The sequence below is a fragment of the Bos javanicus genome, chromosome 9 (assembly GCF_032452875.1).
Source record: "Bos javanicus breed banteng chromosome 9, ARS-OSU_banteng_1.0, whole genome shotgun sequence".
In the NCBI taxonomy this organism is placed as follows: Eukaryota; Metazoa; Chordata; class Mammalia; order Artiodactyla; family Bovidae; genus Bos; species Bos javanicus.
Window position 1 is genome coordinate 71,741,251 of NC_083876.1, and position 20,638 is coordinate 71,761,888.

At 37.4% G+C, this 20,638-nt stretch overlaps 1 protein-coding gene across 10 annotated transcripts in view; it reads left to right on the top strand.

Moving 5' to 3' along the window:
* The window catches only part of EYA4 (EYA transcriptional coactivator and phosphatase 4), a 367,222-nt gene that overhangs the window by 338,947 nt on the left and 7,637 nt on the right, over positions 1–20,638 (top strand). For all 10 annotated transcript variants that reach the window (XM_061428024.1, XM_061428029.1, XM_061428025.1 and 7 more), the window contains 5 exons: positions 7,719–7,808; positions 13,774–13,832; positions 13,940–14,100; positions 16,600–16,714; positions 18,656–18,777. In XM_061428024.1, the coding sequence (XP_061284008.1) occupies positions 7,719–7,808; positions 13,774–13,832; positions 13,940–14,100; positions 16,600–16,714; positions 18,656–18,777 (547 nt within the window). The remainder of the gene's footprint in view (positions 1–7,718; positions 7,809–13,773; positions 13,833–13,939; positions 14,101–16,599; positions 16,715–18,655; positions 18,778–20,638) is intronic.

Consider the following 20,638-nt stretch of genomic DNA (forward strand, 5'->3'; position numbering starts at 1 on the left):
ACTGCATCTTTATATTTGTATACATTACTCTTGAGTGTGAATGGTGTCATGAATGGTCTGTGCATAAGTTTTGATAAATTTTAACTTGTCTTAATAGATTTGTGTGTATCTTATGGTATTAAATGGTAAAATAGACTAGTATCTATTTATACTTCATGCATTCATGATATACCTAACTAAAGAATATTTTTTTCCATATTTCTAGGCTGTGTGGTTGGCCTGCAAGTTTTTTCAAATTATCGCAAATCTCAAAAAAAGTTCCAGATATTCAGTGAAAAAAACTCCACATATAAATGGACCTACATGGTTCAAAGCTTTGTTGCTCAAGGGTCAACTGTACATACGTATGTAAAAGTAAAGCTAAATCAAAGATAGTGACATTTCTCAAATCCTTAGAGGGAGTTTGAGAGATGGCAAAACTTGAAACTAATACACAAGAAAGATAAGCGGTAATTCGTTTCTTAAAAAACACAACTTTTAGAGGCACCTTTTATAACCGTCCCTAAAGTTTCAGTCTCAGTTTATTGATCTCGGCTAATGAACATTCAGCCTCATATCTTGGGAAGTTGGAGGGGCAGATTAGATTATTAAATTTACATAACTCATCATCAACTCTCCTTTCTCTAAATTCATGTCTCACTTATCTTTACTACAGTCTTTCACTAAGATACTCATCCACCTTTGTCCAAGTCCTGAGGCTGGCTGTCATTTGCCATCTCCATCATTTTTGTTTCAGTCCTGTGCTTTCTAGGTCATCCTGCCATGGTCTTTCTTGCCATTGTCTTAACTTGTCCCTTTCTATCCAAGTGCTATGCTATAAATTATGTATTGTATAAACATTAATACTATGCTATTTTTGCATTTTAAAGTATTTGTGACATATTATAGGCTGGAAGCAAGTTCCATCAATCCAAAGTCTCTGTAATAGCAATAGTATATAGTATAACAGTTCTAGTTGTAGCATATTAGTACTGCTGAACTCCCCTCGAAGTGTATTTAATCTGTTATTAGTTTAATAAATGTGGGTGAGCTTTATTCATTGGATTCTCTTCTGATCTAAACAACAGAAGCTAGTAGTAGTAGATAAGCTGTGTAATATCACCTTCATAGTTTCTGATTACTTAATATTGACTACTGTCTAATTACAAATATGATGCTTACATCAAACACTTGGATTTTGAACAAATCGTTTTAATACAGAGGAAAAATTTGCTAGCTTTTCATGTTTACCTGCTCTCTAGCAAGTAGTTGGATATATGACTAAGAAAAGGGGCAACACAAGTCACTTGGTCCCTAAGTCCACAGAAGATCCTTATGGAGATGAAACTGGGACAGTGCATTCTTATTCATAACTTTAAGCTATTTCTAGGGAATCTTAATTCCTAAGAAATTATACAGAATCATCATTCTACTCAGTCATCAAACTGGCTCACATCTTAAGAGTGATTTGGGAGTATCTCAGAGGTTTAACTCCTGGGAAGCCAGAAGGCCATGCTAGCTCTGGTCTTCCCTAACAGTCCCAGACCTTAAGGAGAGCTCTTAGATCCGCGCTTTTGAAATATTAACATGTGCATGAATCACCAGGTGATCTTGTTAAACTGTAGATTCTGCTTCAGTAGATCTCTGGGGTAGTTCTATGCGTCTGCCTTCTAAGAAGTACACAGCTGATGCCAGTGCTGCCAGTCTGTGAGCCACACTTTGAGTAGCAAGGTCTTACTCTGCTGATTCTCAGTCTTGTGTACACTGGAATCAGTGGAGAGCGTTGAAATTGCTGGTGCATGAGTCCTACCATAGAGAATATCTGATTGAACTGGTATAAGGCAGTGGCCTGGAAAGCAGGATTTTTCAAAGTTCCTCAGTTGTTTCTCATGTGTGGTCAAGCTGGAGAGCCTGAGCCTTAGACGTGATCATCCCAGCCTTGGATGTGATTCTCACCCCTCTTTTGCATTAAGTCTCATCATCTTTATCCCTCTTTTTCTCCATCAGACTCACCTTGCAAAAACAAACAAGCAAACAAAAAAACTACACATACAACATCACCAAAAGAAACAAAAAACCTTGCCCAACACCCTACCTGTAACTCAAGCAGCTGAATGTGGCCACAAGTCTCCAGTGGGTCCCAGCACTGCTGGTCTAACTCTTCCAGCTTATTATTTCAAACCTTCTCTTCTCTCACCCCCTATAAGTGCCCCCCTCCATTCTGCACAAAACTCATCTATCACTTTAAGATAAGAAAGCAAACTGGAAGAATCACTTTATCTTTGCATCATAACCATATTCTTTTCCTGCTTTCTGCACCCCCACCATGCCCTGGCTCCAGGCCCTCTGACTTATCCAGTGAATCGCCTCCTGAAAAGACCCCTTTCACTCCTGAGTCCTAAGTGTCCCACTTTTCTGGATTATTTCCAGCGCTCTTTTTTAACAATTTATTTTTAATTGGAGGATTACTGCTTAACAAAGTTGTGTTGGTTTCTGCCGTACAACGTAAATCAACCATAAGTATGTGTATACATGTATCCCATCCCTCTCAGACCTCCCTCCCAGCCTCCCTACCCTTCTAGGCCATCTTTTATGTGCTGTAACAGTCCCATCACCAGCAAAGCCTTTTGAGCCATTTTCCAGTCACTGCCCACTTTCTCTGCTCTTCTCTCACTTGCCAGTCCAACAACTCTCTTCAAGTCTGAGAAGTGACCTGCATGCCAGATGCAGGGTTTATCTTCCTGGGGTCTCTCTCACCTGCATTTGATCCAGGGAGCACTCCCTCTTTATTAAAATTCTTGGTCGACGTCATGTCCCTCACCTGGGTCACTCTGCCTCACACTCTCTCACATACACTGGCCCCAGTGTTGCCTCTCCAGATATCCCCAACTGCCTCACCTGTGCATGGCTGAACCCTCCCTTTTCTCAGGGCCCCTATCCCTCATTTCCTGAGAAAGGCCTCCCCTGCACTTTCTTTACATGAGTCTTCACCACCCAGCCCCACACCCTCTGTGTCTGCTGACTGATTTTTCACCACCTGGAATATTTTCCTGGGCTTTTGTCCATGAATTTATCAGAGGGCTCATCCAGTAATAAAATAAACCCCATAAGAGCTGGGACTTAGCTTATTTAATTTTCTGCTCTCTGCCCAGAATTTGATCATGTCTGACACGTAGTAGACACTCAATAAATACATGCTAAATACATGAATGTTGCTGAAACCTTTCTCCAATTCCCCCTGAGAACGCGTAAGCCCACTGGCTGTCCATTAGAGACAAACAACTCAATTGCAAAATTTCCCTTCTGATTCATAACTGAATGTCAGTGGCATTTCTTGTCGCTGATGAAAAGAGTTTATGTATGCTAACTAACCCAGTAGCTGTCTCCACCTTGATTCGTGGAGCTGGTTTGTCTTCCTTTTCCTGTAATGACCTGGCACATTTTGGCCTCTGTGTGCACATGTCTACAAACTTGCCTCAGGTCTCCAGGGAGTAACTGTTCCAAGAGCTTGAGTTCTTTAGGGGAAAAAAAAAAGAACCCATTTCTTTAAAAATACATAATTGCTGCCTCTCCTGAGATATTTTTACAGTGTGTCCCTGGAGGAGGAATTCCAGCTGATGGGCCAGTGCAGGGCAGAGGCCCCTAGACAGACTGTCTGGCTCCAACTCATGCTCTGTGCTAACACGGCTAATAGGCGTTAGAATTTTGATGTAGAGAAGCGCCGTCCTTGATCCTGACTTTGTTCTACAGTGGTCACATCCGGCTGAGAAGCACAGCTGAGGGCCAAGAGCTGCTTGTTTTCTTCATCTCCTCTCTGTCTGTGTTTCTGGGGCTCTTGTCTCTCTCTCTCTCTTTCCAACAGATGTCTTGGGAATAGGTTCAGTATTTCATAGAGCAGTACACAGAGTAAATTTCAATTGGCAGAGGTTCAGTTTGCCCCACATGAAACTTTGAGCTGATTGGAACTGTTCTACATGTATAATACACATCAGAGCTGCCACAAAACCCTGTTACTGCCTTTATTATCCCGCTTTCCCCCTCTATCCAAATTTTCACTGTCACTTCATTCCAGACCCTAAACTCAACACTCACTACAGTTAAACTGAGAAAAGGCAGTAACCCTTGATTCATAAGGTGCCCATAATTCTACAAACATCTAATGAAAACGAGCAAACATCTCTGTATAAAACTTGGGTTCAGTTCAGAAATATGTTTAACTCTCAAATGCCTGATAAAACTGTGGGATTGTAGGCTCTGACAACTCTTGGCTGGTGGTCTGGCGAGGGAGAGGGTACCCAACATGAGAGTGACCTCTACCAAATTCCTGCTCATCTTTTTGGATTCTTACATCTGTGGGTCCTTCTGTTGGAAAACAGGGCACTGGAGTCTGCTTACTTAGAGTTAGCTATTCCAGTGACTTAGTAAACTGGAGGGAAGAGGAGTAATATTAGATATATGAAAGTAAGCCCTCACTCGACCTTCTCTTAGAGACAAGACCAGCACCTCTTACAAGCATGGTTTTCCTTGGCTTGTGGGATGGCTGTTCGTAGCCCTTCTGTGCCAGGCCTTCAACATAGCTTTCAACAGGCCTGGCTCTCTCGAAACCTTAGCAAAATACAGCTAGTTCACACTCAGGCAGACCTCAAACCGAAACTCTCCCAGTTAACAAATGATGTTTTGCCAAAATGCTTAACTGAGTCCTGGCTCTAGGAGACCGTGTGATGTGGGATTGCCATAGCTCAAGAAATAAACCAACGGCCCCTTCATTGCCATGGGATTGCATTCCAGTGCGATTCTCAAGAACAGCTTTCATCATATCCTATGCTAGAGTTCCTTGTTGGAGAATTCCTGTTGGTTTTTTAAAAATTATATTTGTTTGCATGTCCACTGGCTGCCCAAAATGCATTCTTTATGGATTTTCCTATCACTGCTTGGGTTGCATGGAGAGTTACATACTACAGAAGCATGGCATCGATGAAAGTAACAATCAAAGACAACAGTATGTTTTCCCCCCCTTCCCATAAATCAGATCTGTAAATGCAAAGAATGGGAGCCATGAACATAAGAAATTTAAAAATTGTATCTAAAACTTAAAAAAGGAAAATTGGCAAATAATAGGATAAGACTGTAAGCAATCTAGTCTTGAGAAAGAAAACCTTTCCTGTAAAGACATTTCTGAACCCCCGTCTGAAATATACATCTCTGGAGCAGTAATCATCAGAAACATAACGGAGTCCTGTGGAGCTCGGTTTTATTGTCTTGCATCAGTGAACATTCCTCAAAAGCATAGAGTGTCACTAATGGAATTATATGTTTTCATGCTATAATTACATTTGATTTTTCCTGATATTTCTGTAGGCTTTTTGTTCATGGTCCCTTGACTAGACAGAATATTTACAACTTTTTTTGTGTCATTAGCCTATTCAATCCCCACACCCATCCCCCTGATAATAAAAGAGACTAGAAATAGGACTTTTTAATAGAAAAAAGACCTTTTTTTTTTTTAATTTTTACCTTCAGAGATTACCCGTCAACATCAGCAACAAAACACAAACAACAACAAAAAGAAATAAGAAGAATTTTATACTTGAAGGAAATAGAGCAAGAGAGCACTCTGAGTTTTGAAACTCTTTGAGACACAAAATGGGCACTTAATCTTTTTGTTCTTGATCTTGAATGAATACTTGTTGGATGAAATGGAATTTATTTGATCTTGCTTGCCTGGTAGCTCAGCTGGTAAAGAATCTGCCTGCAGTGTGGGAGACCTGGGTTCGATCCCTGGGTTGGGAAGATACCCTGGAGAAGGGAAAGGCTACCCACTCCAGTATTCTGGCCTGGAGAATTCCATGGACTGTATAGTCCATGGAGTCACAGAGTCGGACACGACTGAGCGACTTTCACTGTCACTTTGGGTGTGTGGGTGTGTGGAGCACTTGGGTGCTCCAAATGATCCTGTCACTGGAAGAAAGATGAATTTATCAGTAGAGTAATACTGACCGGAGGACGCAATACCAAGATGCCATCAAATATGTGAACAACGAATCTCTGTTTTTGAGAAGAGAGAATGTCTAGCTATGAAATCACAGAAATCTCCAAGAAAGAGACATAAGCAGTTATAAGATTGACACCCAACATATGATTGTCTTCTCTTCGTCTTCTCCCACATCAAGTCAGCTTTGCCCAACATCTCAGTGACCTCTTTCCTTCTAAGCACTCAATTCCTATTCTGTACATTTGCATCACTACGGAATAGGAGAATGATACTTCAAATATGCGTACACTCTAAGGTTTCCCCCCCTCAAAGAATATTAGAAGTAAAAGGGAAAAGAATGATTCTTGGTATATAGGTGTGAAATGAAGAGAGTCTTCTGCTTGCTAAGTAGAGTAAGTTTGGGAGTCTATATAAACAATGCTAGTCCTGACCTGGGTTGTGTATGCTTATCATAAAATGAACTGAAGTTAGCATTACAGTTCCCCAAGTTTAAATACATTTCTTGAAATGTCATTTATTAGATCACTGAAAACACAAGTGTGGTTCTCTGTCCTCAGATCCCTACAATCTGGCTCCTAGCCCAGCCACTCAACCCAAATCAGCCTCCAAGGTCTTCCAAAATAACTTCTCAGCCAAAACCAATAGTATCCTCTAGACTTGTCAGCTGCATCTGAAACCATTTTTTCCTCCCTGCTAACACCCATTCTGGTCTCAGATTCTGAAGATTCGTCCTTTCCAGGCTTTCTATTTTCTCATCTCCAGAATCACATCCAGAGCAGTTCTCTTTTAGAGATCTTTCCAACTTTGAAATTTTAAACACAAGGTTTGTGCATGAATTATTGCCCTAGCTCCAGCCCTAAACTCTCCTTACTTTTAAAAATAAAGTTTTACACCTCTGTGCCAGGCTTTCAACTGTAATTAATTGTGGTAAAGTACCAACTCTGATTTTCATTCTCAACTCCTTGCTGCTGTATAATCTCTTGGTTTCTGTAAACAAAAATTAAGTCACTGACTTTTTGCTAATCCCCTTACTTTCATTAAACTTCTAGATGTATATATTTTATTTTTATACATTTATGTATTACATTTACTGAATTAATGTTTCTTAGTCATCCTCCACCCTTCCCTCTTCATCCCTAGTCAAATGCAGGTGAGATCATACTTTATAAAGATTCAGATAAATATTGTTTGTTGATCAGAATGCAATTAATAATGAAGGTGTTGTCCCATCAATCTCTACCAGCTCTTCCTATCCCACTCCAGACAGCACTGCCTGCTCAGGTCCCACAAACATCCAATAAATCTACCTTTCTCTCTCTTTTCCACTTCTTAGTGGTTGTCATTCTTAAAAGGGTGTCCTTTACTTTTTGTAACAGATCCATTCCATTCTTCAGTGGAGAATTACCTTTCTCCAAAGGACTTTGTGGAGTATATGTAAACTCCAATGAACCAGCTTGCTTCCTTCCTCCTCTTCTCATGAATATATAGCTTTATGTGAAAGCATATCTAAGTCATCTTTCTGTGCATGTCAATTCCTGTAAATTCACAGATGTATCAGTATATCTAGCATATTTTAGATAACACTTTAGAAAGGCACCTTTTCTGTTAATCAGGAAAATCTTTTGCATTCTTAGATTAAAAATCCCTACAGTCTCCCCATCCCCACAACCATATGCACTTAAGATAATTTTCACTAACCACAGTTATTATTAAAAATTACTTCATACTGTGTGCATTTCCTTTTCAGGATCCCCCCATGGCTGTAACCCTTGGACTTCGAATGGAGGAAATGATTTTTAATCTTGCTGATACACATTTATTTTTTAATGATTTAGAGGTAAGAATTTTAAAAGGTAAGAATCGTTGTATCCAGCTATTAAAACTCATATCTTTTCTAGATACATGCAGATAACCTCGAAAAAAACCTGGAAAGATAGAAATTTAGCTCAAGAGAAAAGTAAAGTTTCTGTCAAGGGAGACATTGTGTATGCAAAATAAACAAAAGCTAAATTGTGTTCATGAAAGGTATATATTTACTGGCATACACTGAGAATAGAAACATCTTCAAAAAGGAGATCTTGCCTTGCTGTCCCTTACAATACACCCCTATCCGCTGCTCCTGGTTCTTTTAGTGTCTCAGCCACAATTCATTTTATCTTTGGAATCAACATTAGCTTTTCCAGATTATTAACCAGGATGTAATTTAGGTTAATGACTGCACAATAGTCACAGATACTGCTCCTGGTGCTATCATGGATCATTAAATTTTATAGATAATTTGAAACCTAATTCTAGTCATTATCATTCCCTATGTATTCCTCTTCTGGGTAAAACTTTGCGAGAACTATTTATGTAGTACTTCTGACCAGTTTGATTGCATTTATTTTCTCTCTTTTCCTAATTTATCCTTTCATTTCCAACCTTAAATGAAGAGAAAGTAAAAGCAGTAACAACAAACTGAAAGAACCCAAGAAAAATAGCCTCAGGATAGCTGAATAAGTACTGTAATAGGGTATATAATCTGAGTGCTAATGGTCTGAGTCATTAGGTATTTAGATGATGAAATTTGAAATAACTGAGTAGCGTGGGCACTGGGAAGAGATTGGCACAGCTAGACTGAAATAGACTTTCTTTCTCTTTTTAAAATGATCCATTCAAATCCATTCAATTTTTTTATCTCCTGGTTTCATGATGAAATTAAAGTGTTTACTTACGATCACAGTGTGAATGAAGATGGGAATCGTTATTACTGAATCTGCACCTTGTGTTTGACATTGTCACTAATTAGTTACCAACCTTTTGTAATAAATACATTATCATATAATTTTTGTAGAGAAGATACTGTAAGGTCCATCAGCATAAAAATCACATCTAAGTTTACCTGCTAAGTGGTAGAATTGGGATTTGAAACTTTGGAATCTACCAGGCTCCAAAACACATATTCGGCTCCCATACCACACTGAAATTAACAGACAGCTGAGAGGCCAAGTTAGTCAGTGTGTTAAATAAGTTTTTTTTTTTTTTAATTGACAAGGTCTTAAACCCAGTTTTAAGGCATCTCAAATAAAAGATATGTGGTTCAGCATATCCCATAAAAGTATGGGCTGGAAATATGTGTAATAGCATTTTCTTTCTTATTCTTTCTTCATTGAGTCACTGTTTTTACTGGATAATAAAATTTTAAATTCTGTTTAGAGAGGTTTTATTGTTTTCTTTAATAGACAGTATGAAAGATCAGCATTCTTGGGCAAGTCTTCCAGTTTTAGATAATAAGAAATAATAATCACCTCTCTGAAACCTGATATAAATTAACCTTGCTACTTATTTCTGTCTAGTGTACAGAATGATTCTTTATATACAAGATAAGAGAAAACACACTTTAACCTTTTAGGAACTTGAATTTTTTATACATGTATGGTGATAACATATAACTTACTGGTTTTTCTGTTGGGTAAAATGGATGAGTCTCATTCTGAAAAAGAATTCTTAAAATTACCATTCCTCTCAAATCTGTGAAACACACACACACAAAAGAAATTTAATGTGATTTTACCCAAGTTTATAAGTTTATTTCATTTCAATTATTATTTTTTACTAGACATAAATGGAATAAATGACCCTTTAGGTTTCTTAGTGGTACTTTTGAAGCCAGATGGAATAAATTTACCACCCAACTTCTAATAGAACACTAAACTGAGAATTTGAAAGTAGTGTACGATGAATTTAAATATACCTTTAGCAATTTTGACATGAATATTGGCATATCAGAAACATATGGTTGGCTCTCGTGCTTTAAGAATTTTTATTTTGGATTAGATACTGTATAAACTATATCTTTAAAATACCCAGCAGGATCTCTGGTAGAAATAGTAAATGAGAAAATATTGGTATTGACTTTCTCTTCTCTGATTATAGCTTTTAAGTTGTGCTTTAGAATGTGATAAAAATTCCATTCAACTCAACCACTAAAACTTAATATCCAACAATAACTTACTGAATCAAATAAATGATTTTGTCTCTGCATATAAATTGATTGAGTTCTCAGACAAGAAACACACACGTGCACACACATCCAAGTGGCCCAAGCAAACTCAAAGGCTTATACTAACTTAAGTGAGATAAACAAATACTAAAACTAACAAATCTATAGCTTTCAAAATCATTCAGTCCAGTTACATACATACCCACTATCCTTCTGCATCTGATTTTAAAACTTTACTTTCTCCCAGGTTTTTATTTCAGTAAACCTCTTACAAGCAAACCTTGGCATGCGCTTCATGACTGGTATTACTCTATATATGCTTCTACTGACATAGAGTATGTTAAAGAGACTTAAAGAGAATTCCTTAAGAGAATAACTCCATGTTTTGCTTATTATGTTTTTTCCCCCTTGTGCATTTAATCTCTGGGGATTCCTTTTTTTAACCTAAAAATCTATGTGAGACAAACCCTTCAATAGAAACTGCAACATGTGTAGTAACAGCTGCTCTCACATAATTCCTTGAAAGATGCACATTTAAATCCTCTTAATAGAAACTTCACTACATCCTTTCCAACTGTAGAGAAGGCAGATGCTCACTCTGCTGCCCCTAAGAAGTGGATGCTCTCCATTTAAATAATATGTTATTTCAGTTAAAATAACTTCCAGAAGAGAAGGCACCAAGGAGTTTGGCTCACAAAAGTGAGAGAAGACTGCTATGGATTATAACTGATAAAGATCAGTGACAACTTTGCGGTCACCTTCTAAGACCTTCTGAAATTAAAGAATTTAAGATCAGTGCCAGAATTATTCCAGATGCTTGCGTTCTTACACTAAAGTTTGTTAAAGCCAAAGCATGAAACTCTTTTTAGTATTTTAGGTTTTAGTCAAAATAATTCTTGTAAAGTTCCTCTAAGTGAATGCTAATTGAAGAACAATTATTTAGATTTTTCTAAAAATGTAAGTGATTGAAGTTCAGGTTTCTTTCACTGGACTGTAATCCTCAGGCACAGGTCCAGAGTCAACAAGCATAGTTAACTAGGCATAAATTTAAAGAAAAGTTCCATTTGGAAAAACCTCAAACATAACTTCAAATATGGAACGCACGGTCCAATAAGTTTGATATACTGATGTCCTCAAGAGTAAAAAATAAATTTGAGGGCAAAATGTACAAATTAATCATGTGAGTTAATACTTGAAATGTCAGAGGAATTTCTGTAAAAATTAGATGAGAGAGTATTAGATAAAGAAATGACTTACAATTGCCAATGTAATTCATAAGAACCCTGATTTTTAATATAATTAGCTTATGGTAAAATTGTGGAAATTGTTTACATGATGAAAGATTTCAGAACCTCGGTGGAATGAGCAACTTTGCATGATTCCATTTCAGTGGTGGTTTAATTTGGGCCTCATACTTAACAGGAATGTCACCAACTCAAGAAATAATTCTTGTCATCTAGAACTGCTTTGCTACCTCAGTATTCTGGAAGAACTTTTATTTCCAACTTTCATGCTTTCTGGTTACATCTCACCCTTTCCTTTAGAGCTCAGTCTAACAGCTATTATGGTTGGTGTAACACTTTTCCCTGAGAATTTTCTGGAAACCTAATGCTTTCTTGGGTTAAAGTTTGAGCTGTGCCCCTTTCAACAACTACTCAGTCAGAATGGGAAAGAACCTTTTTAAAATGCCTGTCCTGCAGCCTCAGCCCACACTCTGTTCTTTTGCCCTTTCCTTCACTCTTAATACGTCTTCTTACAGCCCTTACCATCTAGAATATTTTATATCACCATAACTTATGTCAGAACATTTAAATGATTGTGGTAATTCTGTCTTGAATTACATTTGTCTAGACTTCTGCTATTTAGTCAACAAAGAATTGTTGAGTGATTGCTTTGTGCCAGATTGTGCTTTAAATGTGGTTTTATCCAGGTGACCCAAACAGCCCCCTCAGGGAGCTTCCAGTCAGATTAACTTTTAAGGCCCTCCCTTATCTGTGAATGTATTTATTCAAAAGTTAAACCCATAATTTATGTTCCTCATGTGAATCTTTAAGATTAATTTACCTGGATTTTCAAATTATCTACTAAAATTGTATTGATTGAGGTACTCACTAAGTTTCATATTTTAAAAGAAGCCTGAGCCAGCTAATTTATCCTCACACCGCAGCAGGATCTAATATACTCAAGTGTAGAAAGCTGGAGATGAGATATTAAATGTTTCACTGTCGGATACTTCCAAGTCCTATAATAATTATAAATAGTAGCTGAAAAGTCTTCAGTATGGCATCTTATCTTCAAATGTAATGATTTTTTAGAGTTGATTTTGAAAGATAAACACTTAATATATATAGTCAGTTTCTGTGAGTTTGACTGGAATAATTTGATGAGAAAAAAATGCGGTCTGAAAGACTAAACCATACTTATTCTGAAAGTGAAAAGTGAAAGTGAAGTCACTCAGTCATGTCTGACTCTTTACGACCCCATGGACTGTAGCCTTCCAGCCTCCTCTGTCCGTGGGATTTTCCAGGCAAGAATAGTGGAATGGGTTGCTATTTCCTTCTCCAGAGGATCTTCCCAACCCAGGATCGAACCCAGGTCTCTGGCACTGCAGGCAGACTCTTTACCATCTGAGCCACCCTGAAGTATTAATAAATTCCCAGTGTTGAAATGCCTTAGCCAGATTTCACCTTCATATCATGTACTACTTCACTGGAGCTTTGCAGATTATTTGAAGATAGAAAAAGAGTCTTAGAACAGCAAAGAAGAATTGAATTCTTTTTCCAAAAAGTTGCCATTTGAGTATGCTATAACAGGTCAATTATGTGGATGTACATACCTAAAGTCTGTTTTCCTCTGAATTTGTAGCACACTGAAGATGGTAAATCTTCATTATTTCCCTTTTACTTGCAGTATTCTTTTCAGCTTAAAGATTTAAAAATAAGCTATAAAAAGGAAAAAAAAAAAAAAAACCCACCAGCTTCTATGGTTGTTAGCTTGCTGTATTGAAAGACCAGGACTTTTAAAATAACATCACCATGGTTCTTCCGTGGTATCACTCACCCTGCAAAAAAGCAGGAAGTCATAGAAATCTCACAGAGCACCATAATCATCAAGCCCCTCTGTTGCTGCTCAACAAATAATACTTAATAGTAACCACTGGGGTTAGTATTAGTCACTCGGTTGTATCTGACTCTTTTCAATCCCATGGACAGCAGCCCACCAGGCTCCTCTGTTCATGGGATTTTCCAGGCAAGGATACTGGAGTGGTCTGCTATTTCCTTCTCCAGTGGATCTTCCAGATCCAGGGATCAAACCCGGGTCTCCTGCACTGCAAGCAGATTCTTTACTGACTGAGCTACCAGGGAACACCATTGGGGTGTCCAGCCCAAATAAGTTTTGAGTACCTTCAGATTAGCTTTGCCTTCATATTTATGTGTGCATAACAGAAATGACTGGAAGTGATCACCAATATTATTTTTGGGGTAGCAAAGAGTCGGGCATGACTGAGCGACTAACGTAACATAATGGTGATTGTAAAGATTCAAAAGAAAATTCCTTATCAGTCATTTTAAGGTTAAAATTAATTTTTTGTTTGTTTTAAAGAAACCCGTGTACCCTGTGACTTCAGGCTTTACGGCCCTCCTCTGGGTTTAGATCTTATAGATTGGAAATAGTGCCATTTCCCAGCGTGAGAGGGTGGGAAGGGTGGGCAAATGCTGCCCTCTTCTGGCCATAGCCTGATCAAGTGGAAAGATGGAAAAAGCTTCAAACATGGTGACTAGCATCCTTTGAAAAACAACGCTTCCAATGTTTTTAACAGGAGTGTGATCAAGTTCACATAGATGATGTTTCCTCTGATGACAATGGGCAGGACTTAAGGTAAGCCACGCCTTTCAGTCTGCTCTTTCCTACAGAAATTCAGCTGTGAAGTTTTGCACATGTAATTATTTCTTTTATTTCTTTTTAATGTATTTTGGGTGTTGCAGTACCTACAGTTTTGCAACTGATGGCTTCCATGCAGCCGCAAGTAGTGCAAACCTTTGTTTGCCAACAGGTGTGAGAGGAGGGGTTGACTGGATGAGGAAGTTGGCTTTTCGTTACAGAAGAGTGAAAGAATTATACAACACCTACAAGAACAACGTGGGAGGTATGTGTGGCTTTTAACATTTAAAAAAGTCTGCAGATAGAGGTACAATTTGAACTACAGTTTCAAGTTTCGTATTAAGGATGATCCTTCTGTAAAATAAATTACCAAGGACTCATGATGGATGAGAGTAAGCCAGAATTTTTAGTTTCTTGGAGTTGGTGGGAAAAAGTTTGACTGCACAGTGAAGTGTACAGCACTGTCAGATGACTTGGGAATTCTTTGTGCCCAGATGTTTGGTCAAGACATATAGCAGGACATTTGTTTGACCCTTCTTCAGCTGGAACTCTCCCAGTGAAAACCAGACAGAGGACCTGATGGAGGCCATGGAAAGAAGACCTATCTAAAGACAAGAGCCCCAGTCATTGAAGCAGAGTTGTTAGCAGGCATTACCTTTCTGGAATCCTATCAGAAATAAACACAAGCAGCGCTTTATGTTGTTCCAAAGACATCGACTAAACTTATCCTTTCAAAAATTGCATATTATCTGTCAATATATCTTTGCCATGTATATCATAGTTTTTAAGAGTTCAAATGTTCTATGGGTAGTAACTAAACCATTTTATACTCATTCATAAATTACAGGTAATATCAAAACCTGTGATATCAAAACTAAGATCCTGGATGTGCTTCTTGGTATAATAAACTTTAATGATCTCTATTATTAGGATCAGTTTTAGGTGACCAAAATCCTAGCGGGGGGCAAATCCTAGGGATTAGTTATGAGGTCATTTAAGGTTCTTCTCTTAGGGCTTTTAGTTTGTTTCACTTTTTAAACAAAAAGAGAGATGATTGAGGAGTATAAACCAGAATCTAAAATTGAAGAAGACAGTTAAATATATTTGTGAATGCTCTACATGTGTATGTTCACATATATGTCATAGAATACAATATAATAAATAAAATTTTCATCTCTAGTGTATATCACACCACACACATCATGAGGGTGGGCTGTGTGTCTGTTGGCCTTGCATCGGTGCCTAGCTAGCTTGAAGCACATAAGATGTTCAGTAGATATTCTGTAACTACAGGAGAACAAAAACATGGAAAACCATGAATAATAATAAAATGTTAAAATCAAAGTGAAGCTTAGGTATGGATGTTCTTCATTTCCAAGTGAGAACCAGGCTCCTGCAGTCTAGTGACTTGCCCAGCGGTTTAGGCAGACAACTCAGAAATGCATGTTTCCTAGTTCACTCTAACATTCTATATAAGACATTTTTTGCAAAACCAAATAAATAGATATTCTGTTTAAAAGCAATTGAGGGTAATAAGTTCAACTTTAAAATAAATATCCCTTTGGGAAATCTGAATTAACTTTTTTCATTAAAACATGCTATTATTTCCCTCTTAAAGGGTATTATTCAGTTCAGTCACTCAGTCGTGTCCAACTCTTTGCGACCCCATGAGCCACAGCACACCAGGCCTCCCTGTCCATCACCAACTCCCGGAGTTTACCCAAACTCATTGAGTTTACCCAAATCCATTGAGTCGATGATGCCATCCAACCATCTCATCCTCTGTCGTCCCCTTCTCCTCCTGCCCTCAATCTTTATTATTATTAAAATTATATAAAAATTAACAAGCTTGCTAGTAAATAATCTTATAGCTGAAGAAGTTTAAACAATGAGATATGAGTCCATTCTGTGATATGTTAGCATATCTTTATTGAAATAAAGACAAATGAGATTTGATAGAAACTAGAAATCTTGACTTTAAAAATATCCACCTATATATATGTACTCAGTATTCTGAAATAGGATTTAAATAAGAAACTCTATTTTTTAGTCAATTTACATGTTCTTGTTTTATCATGAAAGCAAAAGCTTTCTCTGTAAAATTAGTTTAACTACTTCTTTTCTTGTCCTAATACCATTGTAACGTTCAGCCATCATCTGTAGCTCTGTCACAGGCTTTAGGATTTTCAAATTCTCAACTCCTTTTTACAAAGCAAAGTATTTCTAATAGCTTCAACATTAATATTAGAAACAAATTCTAAAAAATTCTAAAGCTACATGTGGTAATGTAATTATTATTTCAAAGTGGTAATAGCTGTGATTTTTAAGAAAGTAAACATTTTCTGACACTCACAGTATTTGGGATTCATATCCCGAGGCTGGTAGACCCTTACTTCCCCCGCTAGACCAATTCTGTCAGTCTACTGGCGTGGGACCCGAGCAGGGGAGTTGTCAGAGGCCCTCTGGTGACTGACGTCGTCCGTGCCAGATTCTAGGATCAGTGAAGGCAGAGACTGTGACCTGCCCTTCACTGTTATATCCCTAGTTTTTAACCCAGACTGTTACATGTAGAAGTTGTTCAGTAAATGTTTGTGGAATGAATGAATGGATAATCAATTCTGACATGAAAGATCAGGGTTGATTTAAGTCTCTTTTTGATATAGGTGGGAATAAAAATTATCCATAGTAGACAGAAGGGAGACCAAGCGAGGCATCCCTGAAAAACGTTGATCTCTTGACTCTGCCCTGCTTTTCCATGTTGCAGGACTTCTTGGCCCCGCCAAGAGAGATGCCTGGCTGCAGCTGAGGGCTGAGATTGAAGGTCTGACAGACTCCTGGCTAACAAATGCACTTAAATCTTTATCAATTATTAGTACGAGGTAAGCCACATTGTTGCAGTTTCTGTATTAATTGTATTGAAGATGTCCTTCTAGTAGTCTAGCATGTATCAAAATATTTTAATTCCCAGCCTTGTTTTAGAGGTTGAAGGGACCTAACACTTCTGTGTGTGTGTGTGTGTGTGTGTGTGGTGGGATGGGGTATAGAGAATGGAGGTTGCTGCTTTTTATCCATTTCTCCTCATAACCCTTGATAAATCCCATGGGAATGTCATTTGACTTCCAAATTTTTTTTAAAAAGCACTCTGTTGGTGGCAAAATACAGAAGATGGTGGCAAAAATATACATTGTTTTTATAATCTGTGCATGTTTTTAAGTCTTTTAGGCCATTATAGATAATGTACATAATTCAAACATTATAATTCATGACATCCAAAAAGCAACAGAAAGCTCCTAAATAACTTGTAACCTTTGTGTTGTTTGAACAGAACAGTGAAATGCTGACTTTTGTTAGTGTAGATAATAGAATTGAGTAGACATAATGAGTTGCATACCATCTGCCATAAATACTAATGAATAAAATAATATAAATCTGGAACATGATAGCCAAATAGGGTGGGGAAGAATCTTTGTTCTATCCTATTCCTTAGTTTTATTTCTGAGTTGGAGGAATAAATAAAATTATGCTTAGCAAATGTGTGGAGGAATAAATAGAATTATGCTTAGCAAGTGTGCTTAGCAAAACAAAATTCAGAGAAGAGCTAATATTTGGACTGGTTGAATCAAGATTCAGAGAAACCTTAACAAAGTTAAAGGAGAGTCTAGCATTCAGAACGCAGAAGTAGACAGATGTGCCCCCAACCCTGTTCGAGACTTTGAGCCGTGTGTTATGACGAGCCACTGCACTAAGAGCAGAGAGGCTACATGGTAAGGGAGGGGGCAGTAGATTTCCTGGGTCAGGTTAAGGACGCAGAACAGAGAACATTGCTCAGTTCTGTGCACCTCATTCCAACAGGGACTGTGACATATTTGAAGCACCTTGTGTCCAACAAAGTGGCCAGAAGTGTTTAGGCTGTGGAAACTACATAAGAGGAACAGTCAGAGGGAGAAACCAAGGAGTTTAGTCTGAGGAAGAGTCATGAGTGGGACAAGGTTACCGATGTCAACTGCTTGAGATGTTGAGCTGGAAACAAGTTACATTTCTCTCTCCATCTATGAAGGAGAGAGTTGGTCCCAATGAGTAGGAATCCTAGGCAGGGAGCTTCTGGCTCCATGGAGGAAGAATCGTCTAATAATTAAAGCTGTTTTAAGATGGGATTTGCTGCCTTGTGATCTCTGTGATGGTGACCTGGAGACCCAAAGGTCAAGGAGGCTGGGATGTGAGGACTGCAGCCTGAAATCCTGTGTAAAATGCAATAGAAGGTGCTTTCATTATTTTTAAAGAAGTCTCCTAGATAATTAAAAACAAACGTTATTACACTATTGTTTAGATTATCTCTGTGTTACCCAAAGTATATATAAATTATTTTTAAACACATGGGTATATGATATAAATAAATAAATGTATGCATATGAAACATAAATGTATGTAAGTAAATAAATACATGAATAACAAGGAAAGGAAGGGGGAAAAGAAGTCATTATACAATGAGGGTTTTGAAATTTGTCATGAAATTTGTCACATTATCCACATCCTCACCTTATTGGTAAATTTCACAAAATATATCAGGAAAGCAGATGTTTATACCAGTCGTTGCTGAATCATGTATCAGAGCAAATGCTCCTTCACTGCATTTTGGGGTTTATTCCCAGCATCTGGCATTGTGCCTAGTAGGTGATAGGCACCGTGAACAACCATTGAACATTGAAAGGTTGGGTTATCAGGGGGTGTTTATTATGGAATTGAAAGATTGCATAATTTAAAATCTGCACTGGTAGACGTTACTTTAGAAAACAAATATGCCAATTTCCTCCCCATCTTAGGAGTAACTGCGTAAATGTCTTGGTAACAACAACCCAGCTGATCCCAGCGCTCGCGAAGGTTCTACTCTATAGTTTAGGAGGTGCTTTTCCCATTGAGAATATTTACAGTGCTACTAAAATAGGTAAGAGAATTATTTCTAACTGTGTGAAGTATGTTCAGATCTGTGGGGGATTTTCTTAATGTGTGTCTTCGCATGATTCCCTCTTTCTTTCATTTTGCTATTAGAATATCAAACAAATTTGGTAGAGCTCAAATAACAAAATTCTCTGCAACTGTTTAAGCATGTGTAAATTTTCTGAAAGCTGTTGCCTATGAATTTTGAACTCTGTGTCTGACTCTTTAAATAGACACTTATTTATTTGTATTCATTATGGCACACGTTATTTAAATAATATATAGTATCTTTAGCCATAGAGCTTAATATTTTAATAAATATGATATGTGGTATTATATCCTTGCATATGCAGTAATCTAGATCTAAGATAAAAATACCATTTTAGCATTATATGGGAGTATCAGATGAATTAAACTAGTATCCTTAATTCAAGAGAAAAAAAGTTTCATGAATCAGAAAACACATTTGGAACATTTGTAGCATGTGAATGGCTGAAAATACACATTTCTCAAAACGTTCAGTAGCAATCAAAGAACTACCACCTTGTTTATTTAGATCACAGCTATCTATGGAGCCATCTTTAAGTGCCTTTCACAGGCACTGAGACTTCTAATAGACTTACAGAAACAAAACCTCATCAACTTCTGCCATCTTGAAAGAGTTAAAAGAAAACAACTCATGTATTCTGTTGTCTGTCAAGGAAATGCCTGGGGAAATAGATGGGTTGTATAATGTGCCTTGAAGGTCAACAAACTTGGGCTTTGGCAGCTTGACAAGAGTTCAGAATCCTAAAATCCCCGACCAAAAATAACCTCCCTGGGCCTTGCACAGTTCTGATATTGGCACAGGCAGGAAGAGCCCCCAGCTGCAGCTGTTTGGGGAGTATAGTTAAAGAGGGCCAAGCTTGCATAAATTCCTGGTTCTCCTGAGCATTGCAGTTCAGAGCCCTGATACCAATCCCATTCATTTTTTTGTTGTTTGTTTATTTTTTAACATTTATTTTAATCCAATCATTTTTTCTCCTTTTTATTTTTTAAATTATGAAAACATTTACAGGAGACTTGGAAAATACAAAACAAAGTTACATATATTAATAGTTCCACTATATATTATAGCTTTTTTAAATAGATGAATTAAGATTTTGTAGTTGGAGTTTTAATATAGAACTCTCAAAATTTAATAGCATGAATATACAGATAAGTAGAAGGATATAGTAGACCTGAAAAGTACCATGAGCCAATTCAACATAATTAAGATTTATACAATTTTTCATACAACAGTAGGATACAAATTCTATTCAAGTTCCCATAGACTATAAACTCGGAGACACTGGAACATATCCAAGGACATAAAACAACTTGCAAAAATTTCATGGTCTAAGGGTATTGAAATCATACACCACTCATTTTTATATAAATGTGTATATTTATGCTAGCAGGATTACTACATGGAACCTGATTTTGCTTTTTGATAAATTAGTTTTACACAGATGTAAACATCTCCTCTAGCAAGGTCAACAGTCTTTCTTATTAAATGAGACTAAGTTGTTCCTTATATTTAATCTGAAAAAAAATTTTTTATTTTTCCCTTTAAGTCAGTATTTTTTGGACTTCTGAACTATCAGAGTAAGAAAAAAAAAAAATGCAGAAGTAGCCATGACTGCATGAACATACTGAGAAAGAAATTCAGAGCATAAGGCTAGTGTTTTAAAAACAAAGAACATGTAGAAATTTGTGATGTAATTCCCATAGTGCAGTCAGAGGATGCTAGAGTCACCAGTACTGTGGCCCAGACAGCAGCCTTAGTGCAATTAATCTGAGCAAACTAGTTTCCAGCCACTTGAAGAAAGGAGTTGTTTTATCACGGT